Below are 26,980 nucleotides of genomic sequence, written 5' to 3'. Positions count from 1 at the left end.
AGGCTCATACATCCATTAATGGTGCTCCCTACATTTGATCTCATGCCTTCTGATTCCAAATCCTTGGCTCTTCCCATTATTTCAGTCTGCCTCTTGGGCAGGATGAACAACCAAATTAGGTTTTATGCAGAAGAAATATTGATGTTTCAATTGCTGGCTCTCTATTACACATAATCTGACCACACACTGAAATGCAAATAAACCGAAGCCCAAATAAATCCTATTTATGCTAGTATCATGTCATCACAGATTATAAACTAGTTTTTGACAGTGGAAGAAACTATACTGTTTCCTTCACTTTATCACTGAGCCTCAAATCTGACTGAAGTACTAAGAAAGGAGAAAACCGTGAACTGACATGTACTTACCAAGCTGACTGGCACTCTCTGATCAGATGCTATGGAAGAGTCTGGTTTATACTGTTGTATTAAGCCTGTACCCAGTTCTTCCAGAAGCTGCCGAGGTAAAGGAAACAGATTATCAAAGCCCAGTATTAGAAGCATGGAGGTAGGAAACCTCACTTGTTTGGAGATGACCTCAAATCAAGGGGAAATTAATTTCCAACTGAATTTTCTTTCTTATCTTAGCAATTCCTATGTCAGAGGCTTTCTTTCAGGAACAAAATCACCAGATATATATTGTTAGTATACTGTCAAATGAATTCTTTGGGTTTATATTAGAGCTGAAAATAAAGGAATGTATGACTTTCCCTACCTGAAACCTCTATAAAAACCTCAGAATACACAGACATGTAGCAGAGGGAACAACATAAAGGAAGAGAAGAAAAAAGGAGACTTTTCACGAAAGTTACCTTTGCTCCATGAAGCTGAATGGATGGATCTGCTTCCCCCATGCACTTGCAAATCACCTCTCCAAGCTCCATTAAGTACACTTGAGCCATTGAAAAGTAGCCCCTAGCCAGATGAGCTAACACCTGCAAAGAGAATACACGCCAAGACCTGAATGCAATGTGGGGCCACAATATCCAGAAAAGTGCTTTAAGATTTCAGAAATCACTCACACTTAACCAGGGGCAGTGATCTAATGTTAAATGAAATGAACCACCATAATCTTTACAACTAAAATCAATTCACTATATCATATAATTCCATGATGCTTTATAATTTATGAAATGTGTTTCATTAAGATTGTCGACATTAATGAAGCTGGGAACAATTCTGAGGCAAGGACTAACTGAATACTTCAATTGAAGGAACTAAGGCTGCAAAAGTTAAAGGCTAAAGGGCATGTTTAATATCAATCCAACAATTAGCAGCAGAGTGTAGAACCAAACCCGTGTCTTAGATCACAGCTGAGTACAGAAGAAGCAAGTACATTAACCTAAGATTGTTCTCTTCCTTTGAAGGAGCATTTATTTTGTAGTCTCTAAGCAGACAAAAGATGAAAGAGAAATTATGGAGAGTTACAGATTTACTTAAAGCTGCAGAAATCAAAGATGAACTGTACAATTTCTTTCAGAATTACTGTATCAACATGGGACGCCTGGGTGGCTCAGCAGTTGAGCATCTGCCTTTGGCTTGGGGCGTGAGCCCGCAGTACTGAGAACAAGTTCTACATCGAGCTCCCTGCATGGAGACTGCTTCTCCCTCTGCCTATGTCTCTGCCTCTCTCTCTCTCTGTCTCATGAATAAATAAATAAAATCTTAAAAAAAAAATTACTGTATCATCTAGCATACCCACCTGTCACATAAAAACAGAGGTGACTAAAATGGCTTGCAACAAAAAGGAATGCATCTGATATTTACAACCAAGTCTTCTCCCAACCTCCACCCAAAACAAAATAATAGAGCACTCACACCTAAAATACAACTTCCCCTAACACCTCTGCCCTGTGGCTCCATTTTACATTATTTTCATGGACTCACTTCTCACAATCCAGCATCCTTTGAAGGCAGAATTATTTCTTCCATTTCAGAAATGAGGAGCTGAAACCTCTTACCTGTAAGGCCTCCAGCCGCATAGGGGATGGTTCATAGGTGCTTCCTGCCGCACAGCCAGCATCGCTACCTGAACAGGAATCCTCCTTGGGCAATACAACAGTGGAAATGCAGAGTCGGATGAGCCAGCAGGGCTCTGAAGTCCCCTTTGGGGAGCTAACTGCTGCTTCTTCCAGAAAGGGTCCTGAGGGGGCCTTCTTCCACCAGTCAGGAGTGCTGAGGTGGGGAGTCGCTGAATTGCTATTGTTGAGTCCGGAAGAACAGGGTTGTTGTAAAAGCAGCTGGACTTCAGGTAAAGGTGCGTGAGTGGAGACTATGGCTCCCAAAAGAGTGAGGCTTGACACTCGAACATTCACATCTGTCAAAGTTAGTGGGAATCACTATCACTGTGGAAACAGCTATCATAGAGATTGTAATTACCACTGCAGGCAATGGAGAACTAGGGCATCCTTGGTTAACCTTTATCTAGTTAAATCCCTAGCCCTAACTTCCAGCTTAGAGAAATACATGGGACACAAACAGAAGTTCAACAACACTGTAAAGAAACTGAGCATGTGAAACGTGCTGGAAGACAACTGTCTGGGACTCATCCGTAAATCAGCGTGGCGAAAGAAAGAAAGGGGTGACGGGACTGTTCTAGGTTAGAAGAGACTAGAGTGACATGATGATATGTAATGCATAAACCCAGAATGAACTCAAGTGCTTACAAAAAATGAGGAAATGGGGCACCTGGGTGGCTTAGTAATTGAGTATCTGCCTTTGGCTCAGGTCATGATCCTGGGGTTCTGGGGTTCTGGGATCGAGTCCCACAATGGGCTCCCTATAGGAAGCCTGCTTCTCCCCTCTGCCTATGTTTCTGCCTCTCTCTGTGTCTCTCATGAATAAATAAAATCTTTAAAAAAAAAAAAAAAGAAAGAAAAAAGTCGAGGAAAAGACTTTTTGAGACATGGGGAAATCTGAACGTGGAGTAGATACCAGACAGTATTATGGAACTAGTATAATTTTCTTAGGTGCATGGAACCAATGTAATTTTCTTAGGTGCGAGAATAGTGGTGTGGTTTTTTTTGAGATTGTCTTTATTCTTAAAAAAAGATTCATGCTGAGATATTTAGGATGAAATATCGTGTCTGTAACTGACTTTCAAATGGTTCAAAAATATATTTATACGCGTATATGCATAAACATACACAGATGCATATATGTGGATGGAGGCAAAGCCAACATAACAAATGTTAACTGTGAAATCTAGGTAGATGTAGGCTGATGTTCACTATACTATTCTTTCATATTTCTGTGGGTTTGACTATTTTAATAATAAAAATATTGGAAGATCAAGCCAGATACTTGGAAGGGGCTTTTGATTAATAATCACGCTTCGGATAAACCTCATTGGCTATGATACTGCCACTATGCAAAGTTGGAAAGGACTTTTGAGACATGACCTACTGCTCTCAGTTTGCACATAAAGAAAAGCTGGTGCAGTGGAAAGAGCAAGGGACTAAGCCCAAAGACGTGGGTTGTTTCCATCTTACTTCTGCCACTGACATGATAAGAGACCCCAAGGCAAGGCTTACCTTTCTGGGTCCCCTTTTACACATTGGGAAAACAAGTGAATTGGACTTAGTTTACACATCATTAACTCATTTAAGCCTTATAAATATCTTATATGATGTGGGTCTACTTCTTCCTGTTAGGAGGAAACAAGGGTTCTGATAGCTGCAATTATGAGATGGCAAAACAGATATGGGCTGCAGACCCTCAGCCTGACTCCAGGTCCACTAGCTCTTCCATGATGTCACAGAAACATTACCACCTCCTTCAAGTACCAGAATTCTCACCGAAAAACTTAACTTACTGAAATATGGTCTGATCCTAAAGCTTGCAACCAAAAGAAAAACAAATGTTCTCCATGCAAGTATTACAGCATATATATATTATGTGTGGGAGTAAGCCAGGAAATAATAAGAAATAAGATTCTGTGTCAGTGGGGATTTGAGGTTCTAGAATTTTATCTGAAATTCAGAGGAGACAATGTTAAAGAAGTTAGGTTTTATATTCCAGTTTTCTTTTTTTTTTTTCTAAAAAGATGATGTCTATGTGACTATCCATCCTTTTTTTTTTTTTTAATATTTATTTTAGAGAGAGAGCACATACGCACAAGTGGGGGAAGAGGCAGAGGGAGAGAGAATCCCAAGAAGACTCCCCACTGAGTGCAGACTGCACCCCCCCCCAGCCGCCCCCCACCCCGCCCCGGCATAGTGACCCTGAGATCCTGACCTGAGTCAAAATCAAGAGTTGGATGCTTAACCAACTGGTCACCCCTATCCATCCTTACTTTTGCCTGAAGGACATGAACTGTGCATTATATATCAGAGCCTGCCCCCACACCCCCACACTTGCCTCATCCCTAATTCTAAAGTCACTGTACCGAAGTAGTAAAGAACTAGTAATCCTTACAGTTAATTCTCTCTCTTCCTTCCAGTGGTGTCCATTGGGGCTCAGTGGTCAAAAGTGGGTTTCTAGCAATAGCTGATTTCCCCAAAACATGAGAACAAGTAGAGATATCTTAGAGCTATAAAAATGCCTTAAATATTTTTTAAACTAACAATCTACATTTGATGGATATAAAAAAGCAATTGAGGGATCCCTGGGTGGCGCAGAGGTTTGGCGCCTGCCTTTGGCCCAGGGCGCGATCCTGGAGACCCGGGATCGAATCCCACATCAGGCTCCCGGTGCATGGAGCCTGCTTCTCCCTCCGCCTGTGTCTCTGCCTCTCTCTCTCTCTCTGTGACTATCATAAATAAATAAATAAATAAATAAATAAATAAATAAATAAATAAAAAAGCAATTGATTTTAAACTACCACCAACCTTTGTGGCGGATATAAGGCTTTATCTGGTTCCAGACTTTGGTCAACAGGCTGAGTTTCAGACGGTTATAAGGTGAATTTGACACTAAATTTGCAAGGCACTGCAAAATAAAGAATAGCCTATCAATAGGTCTGATTAAGCCAGAGCAGAGACACAAAACTTTATAGCATTTAATTTAAAAAGCAAAGTCTTCATATTCATTTGAAAATCAGTTTTTCTCTTTTTTGTCATTTTTTTTTAGGGGAATAGTACTTATGTTCTCATTGGTACAACTTAATACTAAAAATAGGAGTATTTTAGTAAATCATTTATTTGGACATATAGAAATTATGGGTAAGATCAAATAAGTAGGCACAACAGGAGAGCTTTAAATAAATAGGGTAGCTTTAAATAAAATCACCAGTTAGACTTCCAAATAGGATATCTTTTAAGTAAAATTACTACTTAGTTACATTCTTAAGTCAAATTACTTTTGGAAAGCATAAAACATTATGCAAAACTGAAGCAGAGAAAACCCTCCAGAACCTATGGGTAACTTGGCATGCTTACCTTAATTATTTGAGTAAGGGTCTGTGAGGATGATTCGGCCACCAGAGCTAACAAAAGACATCTGTGCAATTCTCTAATGCTGGATGCAATCATTACGGAGAAGGGCGTGAAAGCCCTTCTGTGATCACTGGTATCTTCAGCAACAGAAAGAAATTGCTTTGAGCCTTCCAAGATAGCAGATAAAACTTGCAGAGCACATGCACGTGTCTGAAATTTCAGGATGATTCCAATCAGTTACTAATCACAAGTTAAATCCCCTTCTTCCTATTTTTGTTTTTAATTTTCAAAGTATTTCCAATCATTTAGGAAAACAGAGGCAGTAGGGTTATCTAGCAGGTCCTAACAGTAGCCATGAACTAGGCCACTTGCACTTCCATCACATTGCTGTTAGGTTTTCTTATGGTAAGGAATAAGTCTAAGCTACACCACAGTATGAAAACCTGAAATCATGAATGTAAGAATAACTTAAAGATTAGAGGCTAGTTTATTCAAGCATAAGGACAAGTGAAAAGAGACAGTGAAATACTCATGGGGTAGAAAAAAAAATACATGAGTATGGAGTCTGTTTTACATTAAACACGCTGCTTTCTCTGCTTTCCTGATGCATCCATGAGTGCTCAAAGTTAATTAAAGAGAGTATCAGGAACTTTATATACATTCATCTTAGTGGGCATCATTAGTGATCCAACTTTTCAGAAACATTCATAGGTGTCAAAACAAACGCTGCCTGCAGTGAGTCTTTGATAAGCAAATAAAGGAAAATCATTAACTATAACCTGAGGGATAGAGAGGAAAGTATGTGCCCCTTTGTCAATGGTCTACTGTGCTTGTCAGGAAAAGGCTCACTGGAGTTAAGACTGTGTTTATAATGTTAAAAGATGACTTTCAATTTGTACTCGATGATTCCGTGGTCTTAAAAAGCATGAAAGAAAAAAATGAAATAAAAAGAAAGCCAATTTAACCAAAATGTAACGTAGGTGATAAATGCAGGGCTAATAATGTAATACTGTACCCTCAAAATACCAATTAAACACTGTCAGATATTTTTAAAATGAAGAATCAACATTATAATTCGAATCTAAGTATGTGCTCATCATGAAGCATCTCTAACTTTGGTGTAAAAAGGTTTTCCAGAAAAACATCAACTATATCACCTCCAAGTAACAAGGAATATGTCACTTATGCATGCCTTTTGTAGAGTGGACTTACAAACAAAAAACTGAAAATTGACTGCTTTGAGAATAAATTTATAGTATAGCAATATGAGTCTCCAGAATTAAGCATCATTGCTGAAGTTAGGAAGTTGACAAGGTATTAAGAAATTGTGTGCCTCTGTGTGTGTGTGTGTGTGTGTGTGTGTGAGACAGAGAGAGACAGCGAGAAAGAACTCATGCACAAGTCACAAGTCAGCTGACTCAAAAATTACTTAGATCAGGGCTGGCAAACATTTTCTGCAAAGGACCAGCAGCACATACTTTATATTTTAGACATTTTAGACCTTGTAGGCCTAAAAGTCTCTGTTGCAACCACCCAGCCATAGTAGCAGAGACACTAAATGAAGAATAAATCGGACTATGTTCTAATAAAGTTTTACTATGGACAATGAAATCTGAATTTCATATAATTTTTATGATGCGGGACTTGATCCCAGGACCCCAGAATCACGATCTGAGCTGAAGGCAGACACTCAACCACTAAGCCACCCAGGCGTCCCTAAAAACCATTTAAAAGCATAAAACTATTCTTAGCTCATGGGTCTTACAAAAACATAGTTTCCCAACACCTGATTGGATGGCTGATCTGAACTGAAAAAGACAGATGTTATGCTAAACTTCCATTTCTTTAGATGGCAATTAAAAACCATGATTCCCCAAACAGCTCACAAATCAATTACAATTAAAAACCAAGTTGTGGAGAGAGATGAACTAATGCTCAAAAATAAAAAAATTTTAGCTAAATTAACTTTGATATCCTAAGAGGGAAAAAATATCCGTGACCATCACAGGTGAAAACAAAAGTAATGTCACTGAAATATATCACTGAGGTATGAAATCTATGTAAAAAAATGTGATCTTATATCAAATTCTACTTCTCTTAGTTCTAATTTCCTTTAAACCTTGTTTAATATATCTTGCTAAAAAAAAAAAAGCTATTTATGACACTGAATCATTCAAGTTCTGCTTCACTGGGTCTTATATCAATATTTAATATACTATTTATCAGTTCTGATCAGCACTTTCAGCAGAAACTACTGATGTGCAAACAAACCATAAGAGGTGCAGCTCTCCAGAGAGTTCATTTTGTTAAGTTTTTATTGTCAGAATATTAACAATGATGGTTGAGGTCTTTTCAATGTGATAAATGTCAGTGTGCTGTTTCACCAGTGGGTAGTTTCACTTCTTTGGACAGGCAGTCTTGTTCAAAGGTAATGAAACAGGAAAGCACTTTCCCTCTTTTTGCTACTAATGTGTATGGCAGAAATATTTGCTAAGGTAGCTCAGTCAATCCTTATGTTTTCCTTTTTTTATGTTTGGTCTCAATCTTTCTGGGAGTGGATAGCAGTGAGGTTTTGATACACCTGGCTATTCCCTTGTTTGGTTTCATCCCAGGATTGCTTATTCTGCACCCATATTCAACGTTAATTTTATTTGAGTGTATTCCCAAAGTTGGTTGCCTTTAGGGTGGAGGCATTTGAACACTACATCAGTGTCTCTAGATCTGGAGATATCCAAGCCAAGGTCATCTGTTCTTGGTTGGCCTTATGAGAGAAAACCTGATTACCTACTAGTTCATGATATTTAAAAACTTGCTTTATTCCCTTTCATAGTTATGCTATTACTCTAGATTTTGTTTCCACATTTCATAGCTCTCCAAAAGAAAAATAATCATCATGGTATTTGAAAATCAGGGTAATTCTCAAGGTACCAAGAGGAAAGTATGTCCCACAGTTTGTTCCTTAGATCAAATCTTGATATACATAATCTTTTTTGTAACACCTCAGGATTTTACATAGAAGAAATCTATAAATTAATCATGGTATTTTTACTGATAATTTGCTCCGTGTGTCTGGCATACAGGATGTGCTTTCTGAAGCACATTTCCAACATATAAAAATGTGACCATTTCCCAAGTACTGCCCTGCTGCCAAATCCTAAAAGAAATACGTAAGTTTTCTCCTTTGCAATTAATCACTGTAGCATTTCATACTGCAACTTCCTGAAAATAATCTATTGTCAGTGTTTTGAATGGAAGAGTCCAGTCCCCTCTTCTTCTGTCCATTTCTCTCTGGAAAGTTTCTCGGTGTTACCAGTGAAAATCGTGCTTCCAAGTGAATCTACCCTAGGTCGTATCATTACTGCACTTCAACAAGATGTGCTATTGTTTTGTCACATTTCATCCTGGCTAAGAGAAACTTTAGGCACCCAACTCTACACTTACAATGAGCCTTTGAGCAGATGACCATTCAGCCTTTACACAAGGCTGTACCTTTTAATCTAGCTCTGATCAATGCAGAATGCTGCTCCATTCCATTTACATCTTTTTATTTTTGCACATAGCTTTCTAGGAGTCTTTGTAAAAAGCCTCTCTAGTATATACTTTCTTCTAGTATATGTCTTGGTGCACATGGACAGTCTGCAGAAATATGCAGAAGCTAAGCCGCACTGTGGACCATGACTGTCACACTTATTTACACCTTTGTAACCTAAAATTTGCTACAAAGTTGCTGATTACAATAATTTCACTTGCCATTATACTGAACCAACCCACAAACTCTAATCATTACTTCGACCTTCTTTAATACTTTTTAAGGATGATGACTCTTTTCCATTTCTCTAGGGCCTTCATGTGGCTTTTGTACTGGATCTAGGACATCTTTAGGAGGAAGTTTTATAGTTCTATAACTTTTCTTCTTGCCACATTCCTTGCATTCACCAAAGCTAAAAAGCAAGAACATATCTGAAAGATACTCAAATCAAGGAGTATTTTGCAGTATGTAAAATTTCTAATGACACTCTAAGTCAAATGTAAACATTTACAACTATAAAGATATATAAACATCATGAAACTGATTTTAATCCACTTTCATGAGATCTGACTCCATAAACTCTCTGTACTCATACCCCATATTCACATGTCTCACATCCCCTTAGCTGGGAAGCTGCACCCTTAGCTGGTGGTTTAGTTGGCCTGCTACTTGCTCCACAGCACCATCTCCTCGGCTACTGCCAGCAGCTCCCCTCAGCTGAAGGCTCTTCAAATATATGTACTTTTAACTTTTATGGTAGTTTTCCTTTCAATTACTAGAATGGCTTCATTACTGACTTATTTGCTACCATTCATTTCCCTTTTTCCTCCCAGGTCCTCATTTGCTATTGATTCAGTCAATCGGAAAAATTTCTGCTGCTTTTAACTACTCAGGATATTGGGTATTTGCAAATTTTTTTTGTGTACGACTGAAGCCCATTTATTTTTTCTTCACCCTTTAAGGACATTTGAAGGGTCATCTAAAAGTTTTCTTATGTTTCCCATCATAAACATTTTTCTAAGCTTTCCATATCCTTCATAACCACTGCAGACCAAGATATTCCACTAAATACTTAAGTTGCTTTTTGTTCTTTCCTAGTACAAATACCATGGCAATCAACATTTTCATCAAAGGGAAGGATGCACACAGATGCTTCAGTGTAGCTCAAAAGGGACACTGAAGTTCTTTTCTTTTTTTCTTTTTTCTTTTTTTTTGGACACTGAAGTTCTAACTCAGTGTGCTCAGGCTTTAAGCAAGCCCTGGGCAGGAGGCCATCTCACTATGATCTTTCTCAACCTGTTATTCACATGGGCCCACTTCCCATCCTCCTCCCTGTCCACTGATTCTCAACACAGGACTTGGGTTGGTATTAATGACAGCTATATTCAGATGAGACCAGGTAAGGCAGAGAAAATAAAAAAGATGTGTAAAGTTCTTCTTCCTAGTATCATACTGAGAATTTAAATGCTCTTACCTTCGGAGAAGGATCTTTTAATGTAAGAGTCATCAAGGACACGGACTGAGGGCTGCCAAGCTCAGGTGTATCAGGTACAAAGGCTGACCAGTAGCCATAGAGAACTTTTTTTTCTATTGATTTTATAGTAGAAAGAAAACAAGCTAATGCTCCCTGGCGAACTTTGGCTTGATAAGACCTGCCCAAGAGAAGGAAGAAAAAAGTCTTTTGATATTAAGTTTAAAAAATATAGACATGGAAGGCTATTTATTTCAGCCAACTCAAATGATACACTGAAAACTCAACATTCTGAATAAACCCTAAGGTATAGATGCCAGCGTGGTAATAAAAAAATATTTTTTTTCAAAATACCTAATCAAAACGTGTTAAAACAGTTTGTATAACAAGTTAATAAAGTCAACAATAGAAAAAGGGCAACAGTTTGACATCAGGAAACTACTGCTAGATATAAAACACTGCAGAGCATCTAGTCATCCAGCAAACATGCCTCGAGTACTTAAGGATGTGCCAGGCATTGGGCTGAGGCCGGCAGACATAAAGCCACCCCTGACGAGCTCACGAGTGGGAGAAACAAGACAATTAAAGAGATAACTGCAGCACACTGTGATTAACACTAAGGCAGGGATAAGTCAAAGGGTCACAAAAATAAGCCGGAATTGGGCAGGGGGTAGGGAGACTGAAAAGACTTCTCAGAGGATGTGACTGCTGAGCTCATACTGAAGAGGAGTAGTGGTTAACATGGCAAGAAGGCAAACCGAGTGAAAGGAAATTCCAGGCAGAGGAACCACATACACAAAGCAGATGAAGGAAACACAGCAAAACGCAGAGTAAGGCAAAGCCCCACATAAACGAATCTTCAAGTTAAATCCCACATACCAATCAGGTTTGTTTTTTTTTTTTTAAGATTTATTTATTTATTTATTCATGATAGACATAGAGAGAGAGAGAGAGAGAGAGGCAGAAACACAGACAGAGGGAGAAGCAGGCTCCATGCCGGAAGCCCAACGAGGGACTTGATCCCGGGACTCCAGGATCGTGCTCTGGGCCAAAGGCAGGCGCCAAACCACTGAGCCACCCAGGAATCCTTACAGGTCAGGTTTTTAAACAAAGTTATAAACTTAGAAGCAACACAGATTATAAAGCATAACAACATAACCAAATACTACTACCTCATTTTACTCTGCATGCCTCCTTCAGCATCAGAATAGTCAGACTCACTACTGCTGACCCTTTTCCAACTGGCAGAACGGAACGGCGGAGAGACTCGGTCTTTTCCTGCAGCGCTTCCCTCCACCGGCAAACTCTGGCCTCCGAGCGGGGAGGAATGGGGAGCGTTCCCTTCATGCATGTGTTCTCTGCCCGAGCTAGGAACACGGGCTACTTCTCTTTCACCGCTGGATTCTTCCTCTTCCTCTTCTCCTTGCTGGATTTTCTTTGATTTTACTTTTGATTTTTTCTTTTTATTCTGATTTTAGGAGCAAATGAAAACATATATATGACAGCTATTGGTACCTTTCCCACTTGATAATTACTGAGTATGTCCCCAATATGAGGAAAGAAGAAAAGAGGAGAAGAGAAAAAAGTGGCACTTAATTCCTGTAGTAAAGCGCTTATGCACACACCCTACTGGGCCATAGGAAACAAGGCATAAAGTACATGCACCAGGGCCATGCGTGCGGCCCGAGTTTATATTCTCCCTGTCACTCTGTGCAAATCACTTAGCCTTCCATTCAGCCTAACCTTCCTCATCTGTAAGTATGAGGTTAAGGGCACCTTTCCTGCCATAGTTGTGGAAGCATTCAGCCACAAGAGAATTAAAGTATAGAAAACGACCTGAGTGACAATTTTCTCAGTTCTCCCAGATAAGATACATAGCAAGCGCCACTCTAGATGTAGTAGAGAGATGCTTATCCACTACATACAATGTATGTGTTAGGGCACTGGGGCTTTATAGATACTAAGTAAAAGCCAGGTTTTTTTCCCTTTCTCCTACTTCCTTTCCATGTATCTTTGTGCTACCCTCTGAATTCTCAAGGTCCCTGACTTTGAGTAAGGAAGGTCCTCATCCCTTCTCTTCTGGATTATTAACATGGCTCTAGACTCAAACCCTTTTACTTGTTACTGTAGTGATTTTTCTAAGATGTGTATCTGATCACCTCACTCCCCTATACGAGAGTCTTTGTTTCCACCATGTGTAAGATAAAAATTCCTTAGCGTACTGTGTAAGACCCTTATGATATGGCCTCTGCTACCACGTGTCCCAGCCTTCCCTGCACACACCTGACACTCTAGCCTACTGGTTAACAAATGGGCTGTGTTGATCTCTATGCTTACGTACCTTCTGTTCCCTCCAAATAAAATACTTTCCTTCCTTTTTGTATTCTTTTTTTAAGATTTTATTTTTTTATTCATGAGACACACACACACACACACACACACACACAGAGAGAGAGAGAGAGAGAGAGAGAGAGAGAGAGAGGCAGAGACAGAAGAAATAGGCTCCATGCAGGAAGCCTGACTCCTTTTTGTAGTCTATTCATTCCTAAGTCTCAGTCTGCCTGCCAAACTTTTAAAAAGCCCCCTCTTAAGCCTCTATTTGGATTGGGTGCCCTGAATGTGATCCCAGAGTACCCTGTGAATCTTCTGATGAAAGAAATCACAATACTGCACTGTATTTTTATTTATCCACTTTCTTCTTCTTTCCCAAACTCCAAAAAAGCAGAGTCTATATCCTTAATGCGATGTTCAGTTAATGTTGCCTAAGTCAATGAATGAAAGAATTTCTAATTACAGGCATTTTATAGGTAATACCTGATACATTTCTAGATGTAATCCCATGGCCAGTATTATCTTTATGCTCTAGGTTTTCCAGTGGGAACATGAGGGAGATGGCAGCTATATGGACAGGCTGGGCAGTTTGGCAGTTGAAACAGAGACCTACAATATTTACCAATTAGCCTTTTATTTTATTTTATTTTTTTAATACATTTTTATTTATTTATGATAGTCACACAGAGAGAGAGAGAGAGAGAGAGAGGCAGAGACACAGGCAGAGGGAGAAGCAGGCTCCATGCACCGGGAGCCCGACGTGGGATTCGATCCCGGGTCTCCAGGATCGCACCCTGGGCCAAAGGCAGGCGCCAAACCGCTGCGCCACCCAGGGATCCCACCAATTAGCCTTGGTAATTGGTAACGTTGGTTTGCCTATAGTCTTAAGCATTTGGGGAACGAAGGATATGCAGCTTTGGGTATAAAGTGAATGTCCACTGTTATGGCTGCTACACTGTCTAGACATCTTAGAAGTATAATACGCTCTAACTGGTATTTTCAGCAGTCTGATGAATTTAAATTCACTATGCTAAAAACTCTAAACTGAAGCCAAATTCAAGGGGAGCCTTTGGCACAAGTCATGTTACAAATCAGAGAAAACACATATAACAAGCAATTAAAGACAATCTACAATTTAAATCTAAGCAGACAGAAGCATACCGCAGTTGGTCCGGAAGCGCTAGATTCAGATTGTTGTGGTTTGACAGGTGGTCGCCCATCATACTGAGGAAGTGGAGTGGGGTATAAGACCGTCGGCAGCTCTATGTTTAGTCCCGGGAGTCCATGAAACATAGACTTCTAATAATGATGATTAAGAAAACACACACATAAAACTAATCATAAAATAGAATGATTCACCATGTTCTACATCACATCAATGAACAGATTAATGTGTAGAAGCATATTAAGGAAACTAAAATGGATAGAAAATTGATACCTTGGAGGTTCAGGGCTTATAGAAAAGTTTAATCTCATCTGGATGGATCTGGTCTGTCTAGATTAGGTGAAGTTTGATTTTAGTTTATTTACTTATTTTTTTATTTATTAATTTTAAATTTGTCCAACCTGTTTTATCCAATTCTTTGTGGTCTATCTATAATTTTTAACCAATCTATCATTATTTCATTTATCTGTGTCTAGACCCAGCTGTCTATCTATCTGGGAGATAGGACAGGTAAAGATTTGAAGTTCTAGTCATGATCAAGCTAGGTTATCATACATGGATGGCTTTGACCCGAGGCCTGCTTCCTGACTGAACTGAAAGGTGGGTCCCCAAAGAGGCTGATCTGACCTTCCCACTGACCGGCAGGCTCAGAAGCCAAAGCATGCAGCCTACTGACGCCAACCTGACTGGTTTGCCTACTGCATGGGGCAAGAGCCAAAGGGAAGCCCTGGTTTCTTCTTTCAAGTACAAACAGGTTTGAGACGATCTGAAATTAAATTATCTACAGATCATAACCTATTATTTTCCTAAGTTAAGATTCATAAATAAAGTTTTAGAATTTTGAAACATTAGTTAAAACTGTTTTTCAGTTCTTAATTTTAAGTATGCTTGTATATGAACATTTGAATGATCTCTCCTAAAATATAACATTTGAATGATCTTTCCTAAAATATTGGAGTGATGATATAAAGTGGTCTTTACAGCCAGGGTATAAAGTAGGAAAGACACTTGCCATAATGAGGACTTGGGTTTAAAGGGCAATGCCTTACCTTTAGCACAGCCAGAAGAGCTCCAAGTTCCTCAGTCTGTGTCAGTTTCATCTTACCCCCGTTTAGAAGAGACTGTATGCCTTTTAATGCATTTTGTAACAACTAGGGGAAAGAAGAGGATGAGTTTAAAGGTAAAGGAAATGTGGTTATCCAGGGATCAACTTTCTACCATCACTGAGGCTAGAGGAAAAAGTCTCTAGATGACAAAAAAACCAAAAAACCAAAAAAACAAAAACATTCAAAAGGAGGAAAAAAGAATGAAGATCCAGAGGAGAGAGATCTGATGAGCTACTACTAATTATTTTCTAGAAGTATAGAGTGCTTTCATCAAAGAAGAGTGGTCTTATCGTACATGTTCTTAAGCTAGCATGTACAAATGGTGAGCAAGAAAAAAAAAAAAAGCAGGTGTGTAGTGGAAAGAAGGTGACAGGGATGAGAAAGTGGCAGTGGAGATGGGAAGCGGGGAAGCTCTCTGATGCAGGAACCTCACTAGATCTTAAAGGCAAAGGCATGTATGTGGGAGAAGATTTCTAGAGGGCAATTCTGATCCAGACTGACCTTCTGACTCAGCATTCTCATTAAGAAATACCACCCTTAAGAAATACTCCCCCCATGGAGAGGATGTGAACCATAGCCTTTTTTCTGAAATAGTAGAAACACTGAAGAAATTCCATTTCCATCAGTTACAACAATGATGGTGTAAGAAGCTGACCCTCCTCTGCTACATGGGAAATTCAACCACAGTATCAGCAAGCATCTGCCAAGCACTTTAAATGCTGTGTTTCATATACTGCTCATAGGACCCCACAAGGAAATTGCATCATTTGTCCCATTTCAGAGAGAAGGGATGGAGGCTCAAGAAGTTCAGTAACTTGCCCAAGGTCTCCCAGCGACAGCAGTTAGAAAGCATGAGGTACGTCAACATGTATGGAAAAGATGCCCAAGAAATATTAACTTTAAAAAGGAGAGTTGTAAAACAGCATATTTAATATGACCCCACCTGAAAATTATAAAATATGCTCATTTACATAGAGAAAAAAAAATATTTGGGGACTTGCAGAACAAATTGTTCCAGGTGGTTATATCTGAGCATGGAGCTATGAGGAACTTTCAGTGTCAAAGATCTGTAATTTCTGCTATGTGTCACCCTGAACTTAAAACATGGTAATACATTGTCATATTTGCATCAAAACTTTTAAAAAGAAATACTATTGCACATACTGTTGAAATCTACTCCTTTCCCTACCATCAAAAGGATAGATAGTTACTAGAGGTACCTGAGTGCTCAGTCAGTTAAGCATTCGACTCTTGATTTTAGCTCAGGTCCTGATCTCGGGGTTGAGATTGGGCCCCACATCAAGCTACACACTGGGTGTGTGGAGCCTGCTTGGGATTCTCTCACTCCCTCTCCTGCCCCCTGCGCCTTGTTGTATTCTCTCTTTCTCTCTCTCTAAAAAAATAAACAAATAAAATAAAAGTTACTAGTCTAAAATTATATTGCTTTTATAGTCAGGAGGAAAAAAATACTTTTAAGAATCCAGAACTGCAAAACAAAATAAACTTTTTTTTTTTTTTAAGATTGTATTTATGCATGAGAGACATAGAGAGAGAGAGAGCCAGAGACACAGGCAGAGGGAAAAGCAGGCTCCATGCAGGGAACCCGACATGGGACTCGATCCTGGGTCTCCAAGATCATGCCCTGGGCTGAAGGCGGCGCCAAACCGCTGAGCCACCGGGGCTGCCCAAACAGAAACTGTCTTATAACTTAACTTTGAAAGATACAATGTCCATCTTTGGAAGTTTTAAATATTCCATGTATGTCTATTATCTCTAGACAAAACTAATTCAGCAACCAAATTATACTTTTTAGTAACAGCTTCTGTTCTACTGCTGCTTCTAGACATCTCTGTAACATTCACAAGGATCAGTGGTAGCCCCACCTACCATGCAAAACGTGATATCATCCATATCAGATGATTTTGGAGACTGTAAAGTGGTCAAGAAAGCCTGGAAGCAGATATTTGGGTAGGGCTCCTCCAAGTATGGCTGTCCTGGCACACTAAAACACACATAGAAAAAGTGACTCAAACTTAGTCTCCTTTAAATGGGGCTTGCAAAGAGTAAGAATTAAAAACAGCAGTAATACCAACCAATGGAGCTGGAATACACCCTTGTATGAAACTGTATTAAGGAAGACTATTCACTTTGGGTGACTAACTATGGCTATGGGACAGAACAAGGATGGAATAAATAAGAAGGAGAAAGAGCAGTATGTATCCAAAGGGAAAAGTTACAGGTCTATAGTGGAAGAATTATAGAGAAAGAAATCTTTTTTAGTTTTTTTCAGTGCTTAAAGGGAAATAATGCAGACAGGTCCTGTCAAGCTAGAGTCACTCAGCTGAGCCGGCTGTCCTAGGCCGGCCTGAGCCTAGGACAAGATTTTTCATGGCGTGAATCTACAACTTGGTGGCTGGGATTAGCTCCAATTTCTTAGAAGAAACTGACCTTGACAGAGGCCTCAACAAAGCTTAACTTTATACAACTATATTCTAAGACTTAATATGGTTAAAATTTATATCAGAAGAAAACAAAACCTTGACATATTGCACATGGACTACTTTTACCCTATTTTAGGGATAAAGTCCTAGTCTATTTTTCCTTTATCTTTTTTATCAGCAATATTAAAATTAAAAAATAAACAATATATGATGATCTTATTAGCAAGGAACACAGGAAACACAAAGTAGGTAATTTTTCTAAGTTGGCTCTGGCTTCAGACAGATTGAACTACCTATAAAGGATCCATGAGAGGCTCTACCTTATTACAGCTGGGTGATGTGACTGGATCCACATACCTGAGACATAAGTTTGCCATACAGTGCACTGCAGCTCTCCTAACTTCAGGGTCGGGCTGAGCCAAGTCACTCAACTTCATCAAAATCCCGCTCTTGCCTAGCAAGTCTGGGAGATACTAAAACAAAATAATAGCTAATGTTGGTCAAAGAAAACTTCTAGAAAAATATTACTCTTTAGACATGCCATTTTTTAAACTAAAGGGCAGTTAAGTACCAAAAGACTAGCTGCCAGGTAAATCTTCCAGATGGGCATACAAAAATGTGCCCCCAGAACACCAGTGGGGATCACCACTCCCAGCCCAGGTAATTGCTGAAACTCTTTAGTTGTAGGTGCATAGCTGAAGGGTAATGATAATAACAGTATTTAATAATAATGGTAATATTTACCGAATGCCAAGCACTCTGCAAGGATTGTCTTACTTCATCCTCAGAGGAACTACTGTATAGATGAAGAAATGAGCCTCACAGTGGTTGAGTAAAGGTTGCTCAAGGTCACATATTTCTTGAATGACAGGATAGAAACCTCAGCACAGGTTCAGAGCCTGTGTTCCTAACTTTTGAAGGAAAGAAAGAACACAGTTTAAACTACCTTTTGACATTTTGAGCCATTGCAGTAAACCAGAGCTGCCAGGGCTTGAAGAATTTCCATGTGTGTCCAGGAACTACACTGCTGAAGAGCAGAAATAGCATATGCCAGCAGGAAATCCAGGTTCTGTTCATCCACAATCACCTATCAGGAGAGGAAAAAATATGCATAATCTAACTTGTAAAAAAATATTTTAATTCTTTCAGACACGTATGCTCATCTAAATCAGGCTATGAAAGAGAGCACATGTGTCCATCTTTTTGAGGTCAAAAAGATCAACTCTAAAGGCCTTGAAAGTTTGATCAAGACAAGGCCTTCTCCTTGGCCCAGGGCCTTGCTCATTTCCTCCCCTTTACTCCTTCCACTCAAAGTAGAATCCAGCAAAGTCCTTTTAAATTTTCCTTGAGCTAACCGGACACTGGCAGCTATAAATCCATACATATAAGACTCAAGCCAATGAAATTGTCTTCTACATGTAAATGCTATGTCTGCTAAATAGCTACTATGTCTCACTATGATATGGGAAATACAGCAGGAAGAGATGGCATATCCTTGTCCTCAAGGAATTTATAATCCTTTTGGGGCAATGTCAGCTAATCAAAGTATCAATTCATGAATAATTGAGATAAAATGTCATCAAAAGCTAGAAAGCTGGTTAAGGGCTGTAGGTATATGTGATCAGCAATTTTTCCAACTGCCAATATTACAAAGTACTAATATACCTGAGAATAATAAACATTCAGAAGCCACCATATCAGTGTGAAAAATTCTAAACTTGAAAATAGCCTCATCTCATTTAGGAGACATAGCAGACATTGTTTACCTACATCTTCTCTCTCTTGCTGGCAGAGTACTGATTTTATTCGAATGCTCATCTCTCACACATGAGACCTGACGGTAAATTCCAATTAGCTAAGACAATGATTCTCTAACAGGGGCGATGTTATTTCTGAGGGAAATAAGATTTTTTGCCCATTTGGCCATGACTGTAGACATTTTTGACTGTCACAATTGGAGGCATGCTACTGGCTTCTAAAATTAGAAGCCTACTGAGAAGTCAGGGATGCTGCTAAAAACCTACAATGCACAACTAAGCCCCCCACAACTAAGAATCATCTGATCCAAAATATTAATGATGCTGAGATTAAGAAACCCTGATATAAGAGTTGAGCTGCACATTGTAATCATCTAGGTTAACTTAAGCCCTCAGGTGATTCTAATGTGCAGACAAGTTGACCCCTGGTTTAAGCCACTCATGGTAATATCATTCCCCTGAACAGGCGGGTGTAGAGGGGTTCTCATATGACCTAGGTCTCCCCAGACAGATATCAGGGGAGGTCTGATGGATAGTGTGGAGGACAAGATGCCTCGTTCTTAAATCAAAGGGACACAAAATAAATTGTTCTTTTGCTTCTGTGGGGTGTTATTTATTTCACATGGGATTCCAGGAACTGAGGCAGCCATCCTGACTATGAGAGATGCTAGCTGAGGATGACCCAGACACTGATAGCAAATGGAAAATGTCAGGAAGTTTCTCATTACTCAGTTCCCCCTTAGAGTGCCTCTTTTGAGGGTTATGACATGAGATAATTTAAAAAAATTTTTTTTAAGGTATTCTAGATTGGCTTTTCTGTTTCTTATAGCCAAAAGAATCCTAGATTGCATCATGCTAACTGTAAGTTTTGTGCTAACTATATTCACATACTCATGGGGTATCTTACGGTAGGTAACAGCTGTAATTTCTGATGAGATTTATTTAGGAAGTTAAAAAGGTTTTGGAGAAAGGGGAATTACAGTACAGATCTTGATATAAATAACAAGGGTCTTTTATCTAGTGTCCTCTTGTTCTCAAGCTACTTCTTATGTTTTATGATAAACAAAAGTAGACCACAAAAATGGTACCTTTGGGAAAGGGGAATAAATATCAGAAGTAAAGGAGTAGGGGATTGTTTCAAATTATTCTTAGATATGTCTTGGTCAGATACAACTTCCATAAAAAATCCTAAAACCTGGGGCCTCAGTGATATTGGTTTCCTGAACCAAACAGAAAGGGACACCTCTAATGGACAAACTTCTAGAATTGTACAGCATATTTTTTGGGTCAGAATTTTATTTAGTATCATTCTTAGTAAGGAATTGTTTTTTTTCAGTTTCTCAAAAGATTAGCCTATCATATCTAATACAGGTGTAGTATTTCGAAGGGTTAATTCATGATGAATTCTAAAGTCATACAATGATTACCTGTAATCTGTTAAGTAAATGGTGGATAAGTTGAGACACTTTGCTAACAAGATGATTCTGATTAAGAGGCACCAGTCGGCAAGCTTGGACAAGAAGAGTACTGACATCCTACCAAAAAAAAACAAAAAACAAAAAAAAAAGACAATGAAAAGGCAATATGCCTATCAACCAATTGAAGAACCAGCCCCCTCACCCCCCACCCAACATGGCCAAATGGAAAAATGAAAGTGAACGTTCATATTCAAAATGAGGAAAGATGAAATCTGCGGCAGAAAGTAGGAAAAAAAAATTAAATGATACCACAGAAATAGGATGTGCTAAAAAAAGTAAAAGACTCAATATGGTTATCAGGCTAAAGACTCCAGCCTCTACATATGTAGAGAGTGCAATTAAGTAATCAAAGAAAGGGTTCTAGAATGTAAAAGCACACATTGAAGTGAAAAATACCAAAAGGTAGCAAATAAATGCATGAAAAGATGCTGAACATCACTCATTATTAGGGAAATGCAAATCAAAACTACAATGAGACATCACTGCACACATCACTGCACACTGCACACATTTTAGCCATGTCAGAATGGCTAAAATAAAAAACACAAGAAACAACAAGTGTTAATGAGGATGTGGAGAAAAAGGAGCCCTCATGCACTGTAGGTGGGGATGCAAACTGGCACAGACACTTGGAAAACAGTACAGAGGCTCCTCAAAAAATTAAAAATAGAACCACCCTAAGATCCAGCAATTGCACTACTGGCTATTTACCCAAAGGATAAAAAAAACACTAATTCAAAAGGATACATGCATCCCTGTTTATAGCAGCATTATTTAGAATAGCCAAAGTATGGAGGCAGCCCAAATGTCCATAAATGGATAAAGATGTGGTTTATATACACCGGGCAGCCCCGGTGGCCCAGCGGTTTAGCGCCGCCTTCTGCCGGGGGTGTGATCCTGGGGACCTGGGATAGAGTCCCACATCAGGCTCCCTGTGTGGGGCCTGCTTCTCCCTCTGCCTGTGTCTCTGCCTCTCTCTCTCTCTTTCTATGTTTGTCATGAATAAATAAATAAAATCTTTTTTTTTTTTTAAAAAGGACTATTACTCAGCCATAAAAAAGAATGAAATCTTGCCATTTGCAATGTTGTGGATAGGGCTAGACAGTATTATGCTAAGCAGAATAAGTCAGTCAGAGAAAAGCGAACACCGTATGATTTCACTCATCTGTGAAATGAAGAAACAAAACAAGCAAAGGGAAAAAAAAGAGAGACCATGAAACAGACTCTTAATTATAGAAATAAACTAATGGTTACTAGAGGGGAGATGGATAGGGGGATGGGTGAAATATGTGATAGGGATTAAGGAGTGCACTTGTGAAGAGTACCAGGTGATGTATGGAATTGTTGAATCACTGTATTGTACACCTAAAATTAATATAATACTATGTTAACTATATGGGAATTTAAAATAATTTTTAATTAAAAAAATAGAACTCATTCATTCTATCTTAAAAAAGAAAAAGTAAGTAAACCATATTTTCAATGCTAGTGGGAAAAATCAGAAATGACACTTGTATAAATTTATTGTAAAACTAGGTAATTCTAAAAAAGGGGGGGCCACCTATTTGTAAATCACACTATTCATTCGTCCACTGATGTTTATTGAACTAAATGGTTTGGAGCACCTACTATGTGTTAGGTAGCATGCTAGATCTTTGGGCTCCAAAGGTGAACAAGCATATTCCTGAATCTTAAAGAGCTCATAATGAGGGAGACAGAAATACTCACAAATAATTAAAGTGAATTAAATGCTGAAGGAATTAAGTGCAAACTCTGTGGGGAAATGGTAATTAGAGAGGTCTTACAGAGGTGCTTTTTAAAAAAGATTTATTTATTTTAGAGAGAGAGGAGAGACAGCACAGAGAGAGAGGGAGAGAGAATCCCAAGCAGACTGCACTGAGCACAGAGCCTGATGTGGGGCTCAATCCCAGTACCCTGAGATCATGACCTAAGCCAAAACTAAGAGTCAGATACTTAGCCCACTGTGTCACCCAGGAGCCCACAGAAGTGATTTTAAAGCATAATCTCGAATGATCTGAAGGATGATTAAAATCTGCCAGACAAAGCAATAAAAGACACTGCAAGCAAAGGGAATAGTGTGCAAAGACCTAGAATACCAGTAGGTGTGAAACACTAGTAGATACTTGAGGAATAGCAGGTTTAAAATGACTGCACACAGGGCACAAAAGAAGTGACAGGATACTGGAAATGCACATATTTTTGATATAAAAATATCAAATCATACCAATAAAGCAAAAGTTCTCAAGTACCCCTTTAATTCCACTCCACCACCTAGTGACACACACTATCATTTTGTTGTAAACTCTTCCATTCATTCTTTTGAACCCTTTACATTGATAACTGTACATATTCTGTTCAACGTGCTCCTTACCCTATATTGGTGTCATGCTGCAATGAACCATTCTGGATCTTGCTCTGACCATCTACCAATATGTACTGAAGATCTTCCCAAATCTGAATTTTGCCTTTCTAACCAGAATTTTTTTTCCCCCACGAAAGAAAAGATCACTCTAAGCAGCAGAGCAAAGAATGGTTTGGAGGAGGGCTAGACAGGAGGAACCAGAAGAGAAGTTTGAGGAGATCAGTGGAAAGGTTCAGGAAAGAGTCTTCTTGTGTGAAGGCTTAAGGCCCTGACAATGGGAACACAGAAAAGGGGATGAGAAATATTTATGAGATAGAATCTGAAAAACTCGACTTGGATAGATCTGGGAGGGACAAAGGGCAAGCACCAGTGTTTGTGCCACTGTGACTTGGCGAACTCCGCAGGTTTCCATTGGGGGATGGGATGGGTTATGGATACAGTGTGCCTACAAGACAGTGTAACTCATTTTTAGGAACTGTCAGGTTTGAGGTGCCTGTGAGCACCAGAGGCAGTGGTATGACTGAGTCAAGAGTTCTGGGAGTTCAGTAAGTAGTATCCAAGGCCTGATGTGTGTGACTATGACTTTTACGCAGAGTCAGAGTACTTCTAAAGAAGAGGTTGAGAGGGAAGAGCTAGCACGAAGGAACAGAAAATGGTAGGGACCATGTGACAGCCTTAGGCTCCAATTTTACCTCTGCCTTTTTGCCAGCAGTATGACATTGGATCTTTATGTGCCTCAGTATTTTTATCAGTAAAGTAGATCTAATAATACCCACGCTGTAAGATTCCCAGAATCGTACACGGTACAGTACACGAAATGGTAGAAGTGGATTTTATATACGAAGTATTTTGGGTTTTGTTTTTTTTAAAGACCTTATTTATTTATTCAGAGAGACAGAGCAAGAGAGAGGCGGAGACACAGGCAGAGGGAGAAGCAGGATCCCCGCAGGGAGCCCCAGGCGGGACGCGATCCAGGGATCACGCCCTGGGCGGAAGGCAGATGCTCAACCACTAAGCCACCATGCGTCCCTATATACAAAGTATTTTGTACGCAAAGAGTGGAGCTGGGGGACCGGAAGGTGGGACTAGGGATGACACCTGCGGTGTTATCAGAGAAGTCATCAAGCGGGGTTTTGCAGGATGCGAGTTTGCCAAGCATTGCAGGATCTTCCAGAGACAGGAGGGCAGAGGCTGCCACGGTCCGGGGTGGGGAGCAAACGAGCCTAGAACTAAGTAACGTGAAGCGCGGCTGGGAAAAGCCGGGAGCGGCAGGCGGGACGAGCAGCAGGCGCGGCCCGAGGCCGCCCCACCCGGCACAGCGCCTACCTCGGGGGCCACGCCGCCGCCCTCGCTGTAGTTCTCAGAGATGAGCTGGTCGAAGAGCAGGTGGATCTCGGTCCGGGCGGAGCTGCTGTCATCCGGGCGCAGGGCGCAGAGCCTGGCCGACAAGCAGCGGAACCCACTGCTCTGCTCCGCCGGTGGTGGCTCTCGGGGCACCTCCCGCGCCGGCTCACCCGGGAGGGAGCCGGCCACTTGTACCGCCGCCATCTTGCCTACGTAGGACAACAGAGAACTACTTCCGGGGCATCCCCGCCTCCGCGCGCCGGCTCCGGAACTACTTCTTTAGGCCAGGCTCGGATTGAAAGACCTGGGACGCTCTCCGGGATGCTTTGCAAATAGTTGTGCGAAATTAGCTGGGAGGCTTTTTCATCTCCCACTTGTTTTTGATACCCGACTGAAAAGTGGAACTCTGTCCTCCTAGGAAGTGTGTTCCTGGAAAGGGCTGACAGGCCTATTTAGTAGTACTAGCGTTTCAGGCGGGCTGGAGTTGGAGAAGGGCTGCTGTTGGTGGCAATAGCAGAAAGTGCTAGTTCTACGACATCCTTGGCCTCTTCTCATATCGTGGGAGGGCCCTTGATTCTTAGGCACAAAAGCACCCCGAATAAGGGGTACATTTCCCAGTATTCATTGCAGCTGGCTGTGCATCCTCTAGATCTTGCGCTTCACCATGCAAGTCATTTGAAGTTCAAACCAAGCCATGTAAAAATATAACCTGCAAAGGTTTGACCTGGTTGAGATTGGACACCCCGAGATTTCCTGTATTCTTAAAAGCAAAAAACTGGAAAAGAAAATAGCCATTTAAAAAGCTGTAAAAGGGGATCCCTGGGTGGCTCAGTGGTTTAGCGCCTGCCTTTGGCCCAGGGCGGGATCCTGGGATTGAGTACTGAGTAGCAAGTACCGCATCGGGCTCCCTGCATGGAGCCTGCTTCTCCCTCTCCCTCTGCCTGTGTCTCTGTCTTTGTCTCTCTCTCTCTTTCTCTGTGTCTCTCATGAATAAATAAATAAAATATTTTAAAAATAAAATAAAAGCTGTAAACAGTTTTTAGTCACTCAAGAGGTGAAGGTGTAAAATTTACACTTGGTCATCTCTTGGGCCTTTGAAATATGCAGATATAAAGCAGATTCTTAGCAATGGTTCTTAGGGAAAACCTTGAAGTCACCTGAATGTGCATGTTTTATCCTGAGACTAAAACACTTTGTTTGGCAGTCACCGTTGGGGGCAGGCTATAGAAGAGCTTGTTGTCTGAAGACTTTAGACTTCTTTGGGGAGAGATATTAATTTTTTGTTTGGATTTAGATTCCATTGTGCTTGTATATTATTGCATATTCTTGGGAACGTGTGTATTTGTGATATTCAAACATTTGCTCAGAGAAGATCAGGAGCTGAAACCTAATCACAGATGTGTTAGTTTGATTTCTCCCAAAGCTGAACCTTAGATGATGTTGATGTATGAGTGATTCATTCAGGAATGAACAGGGAAGAAAGGGGAATTGGTACCTATATGTACTATTGAATTGGCCGTTTTCTAAGAAGTCCCCTCCTGAGGAATGGAGATAGAAGCATATAACTGTCAGTCTTTGAATTCTTCAAATTCTGTTGTCAAGCATTACCCCACCAAGCATCAGTTCTCCAGTGCTTCTTATTTGAGCATGCATGGGGAGGGGGGGTGGTTCCTGCAGGAGTTTCTTGTTGCACAAAGAAGCCCCGAGGCAAAAGTGAGAGGTATAGGGTACTAGGGTACAAGTCCAAGGCAAGTCTCTGACAAGTTACCTTGTGCTAAACTAGTAGATGCCTGACAGAAACTGGTTGCTGTAGGGATTGATTAAAATGAGAGTGTAAGGCCAAGAGTATTTGAAGCAGTGCACAAGATATTTCCAACACATTGTGTTAGAAGGATGTGAGACCTGTGTCATTACCACAGTGGAGGTGATGTGATGTAGACTGTGGAAAGATCTGGGTTCAGTGTGGCTCATCTTAGTTTGTAACGTGGATAGCCGACATATACTGTTACTCAGGACTAAATAACCCAGATATTGTAAGTATAACGATACCATTCTGTTGAGTTCTGATGGAATATACCCTTGCAGATGGCAGACAAAGAAATGAACATTCCTACCCTTTAGTGACACCAACTGAAGAAAACATTTATCAAGCTCTAGGGGGAAGCCCTGAGAGCCCCCCTTCATTGGCTCGTATTTAAATGATAGCCACCGGGATCCCTGGGTGGCGCAGCGGTTTGGCGCCTGCCTTTGGCCCGGGGCGCGATCCTGGAGACCCGGGATCGAATCCCATGTCGGGCTCCCGGTGCATGGAGCCTGCTTCTCCCTCTGCCTATGTCTCTGCTTCTCTCTCTCTCACTGTGTGCCTATCATAAATAAATAAAATTAAAAAAAAAATAAATGATAGCCACCCCTAAACTGTGGAACTTAGACCTTGGCGAAAGTTCTTCCAAAAAAATCTCCTCACACATCCTAACTCCTCCTCATTTTTTTTTCTCTCTCTCTCTTTTGGTGCCAATTTTAAATGCAGTTTTATTTAGACATTGCATTTTCCACTTAACAATACAGTGCTTATAAAGTGCAATGTTTATTTCCTTTCTCTGT

General features: G+C 40.2%; 1 protein-coding gene across 2 annotated transcripts in view; it reads right to left on the bottom strand.

The window, feature by feature from the left end:
- The window catches only part of HEATR6 (HEAT repeat containing 6), a 34,136-nt gene extending 9,542 nt beyond the window's left edge, over positions 1-24,594 (bottom strand). Inside the window, exons 1-14 of one of the 2 annotated variants that reach the window (XM_041723880.1) lie at positions 24,362-24,594; positions 20,602-20,709; positions 18,364-18,504; positions 17,775-17,890; positions 16,864-16,978; positions 14,920-15,021; positions 13,867-14,004; positions 11,547-11,842; positions 10,378-10,555; positions 5,378-5,584; positions 4,829-4,928; positions 1,961-2,316; positions 812-934; positions 369-455 (exon numbers count right to left, since the gene is read on the bottom strand). In XM_041723880.1, coding sequence (XP_041579814.1) covers positions 369-455; positions 812-934; positions 1,961-2,316; positions 4,829-4,928; positions 5,378-5,584; positions 10,378-10,555; positions 11,547-11,842; positions 13,867-14,004; positions 14,920-15,021; positions 16,864-16,978; positions 17,775-17,890; positions 18,364-18,504; positions 20,602-20,709; positions 24,362-24,583 — 2,289 coding nt within the window. In that variant the 5' untranslated portion in view covers positions 24,584-24,594. The remainder of the gene's footprint in view (positions 1-368; positions 456-811; positions 935-1,960; positions 2,317-4,828; positions 4,929-5,377; positions 5,585-10,377; positions 10,556-11,546; positions 11,843-13,866; positions 14,005-14,919; positions 15,022-16,863; positions 16,979-17,774; positions 17,891-18,363; positions 18,505-20,601; positions 20,710-24,361) is intronic. The other variant, XM_041723881.1, reaches the window with a different exon arrangement.
- Positions 24,595-26,980: the final 2,386 nt, after the last annotated feature.

Source organism: Vulpes lagopus, chromosome 12 (genome assembly GCF_018345385.1).
Source record: "Vulpes lagopus strain Blue_001 chromosome 12, ASM1834538v1, whole genome shotgun sequence".
Lineage (NCBI taxonomy): Eukaryota > Metazoa > Chordata > Mammalia > Carnivora > Canidae > Vulpes > Vulpes lagopus.
This window is presented reverse-complemented; position numbering and strand designations above follow the sequence as displayed.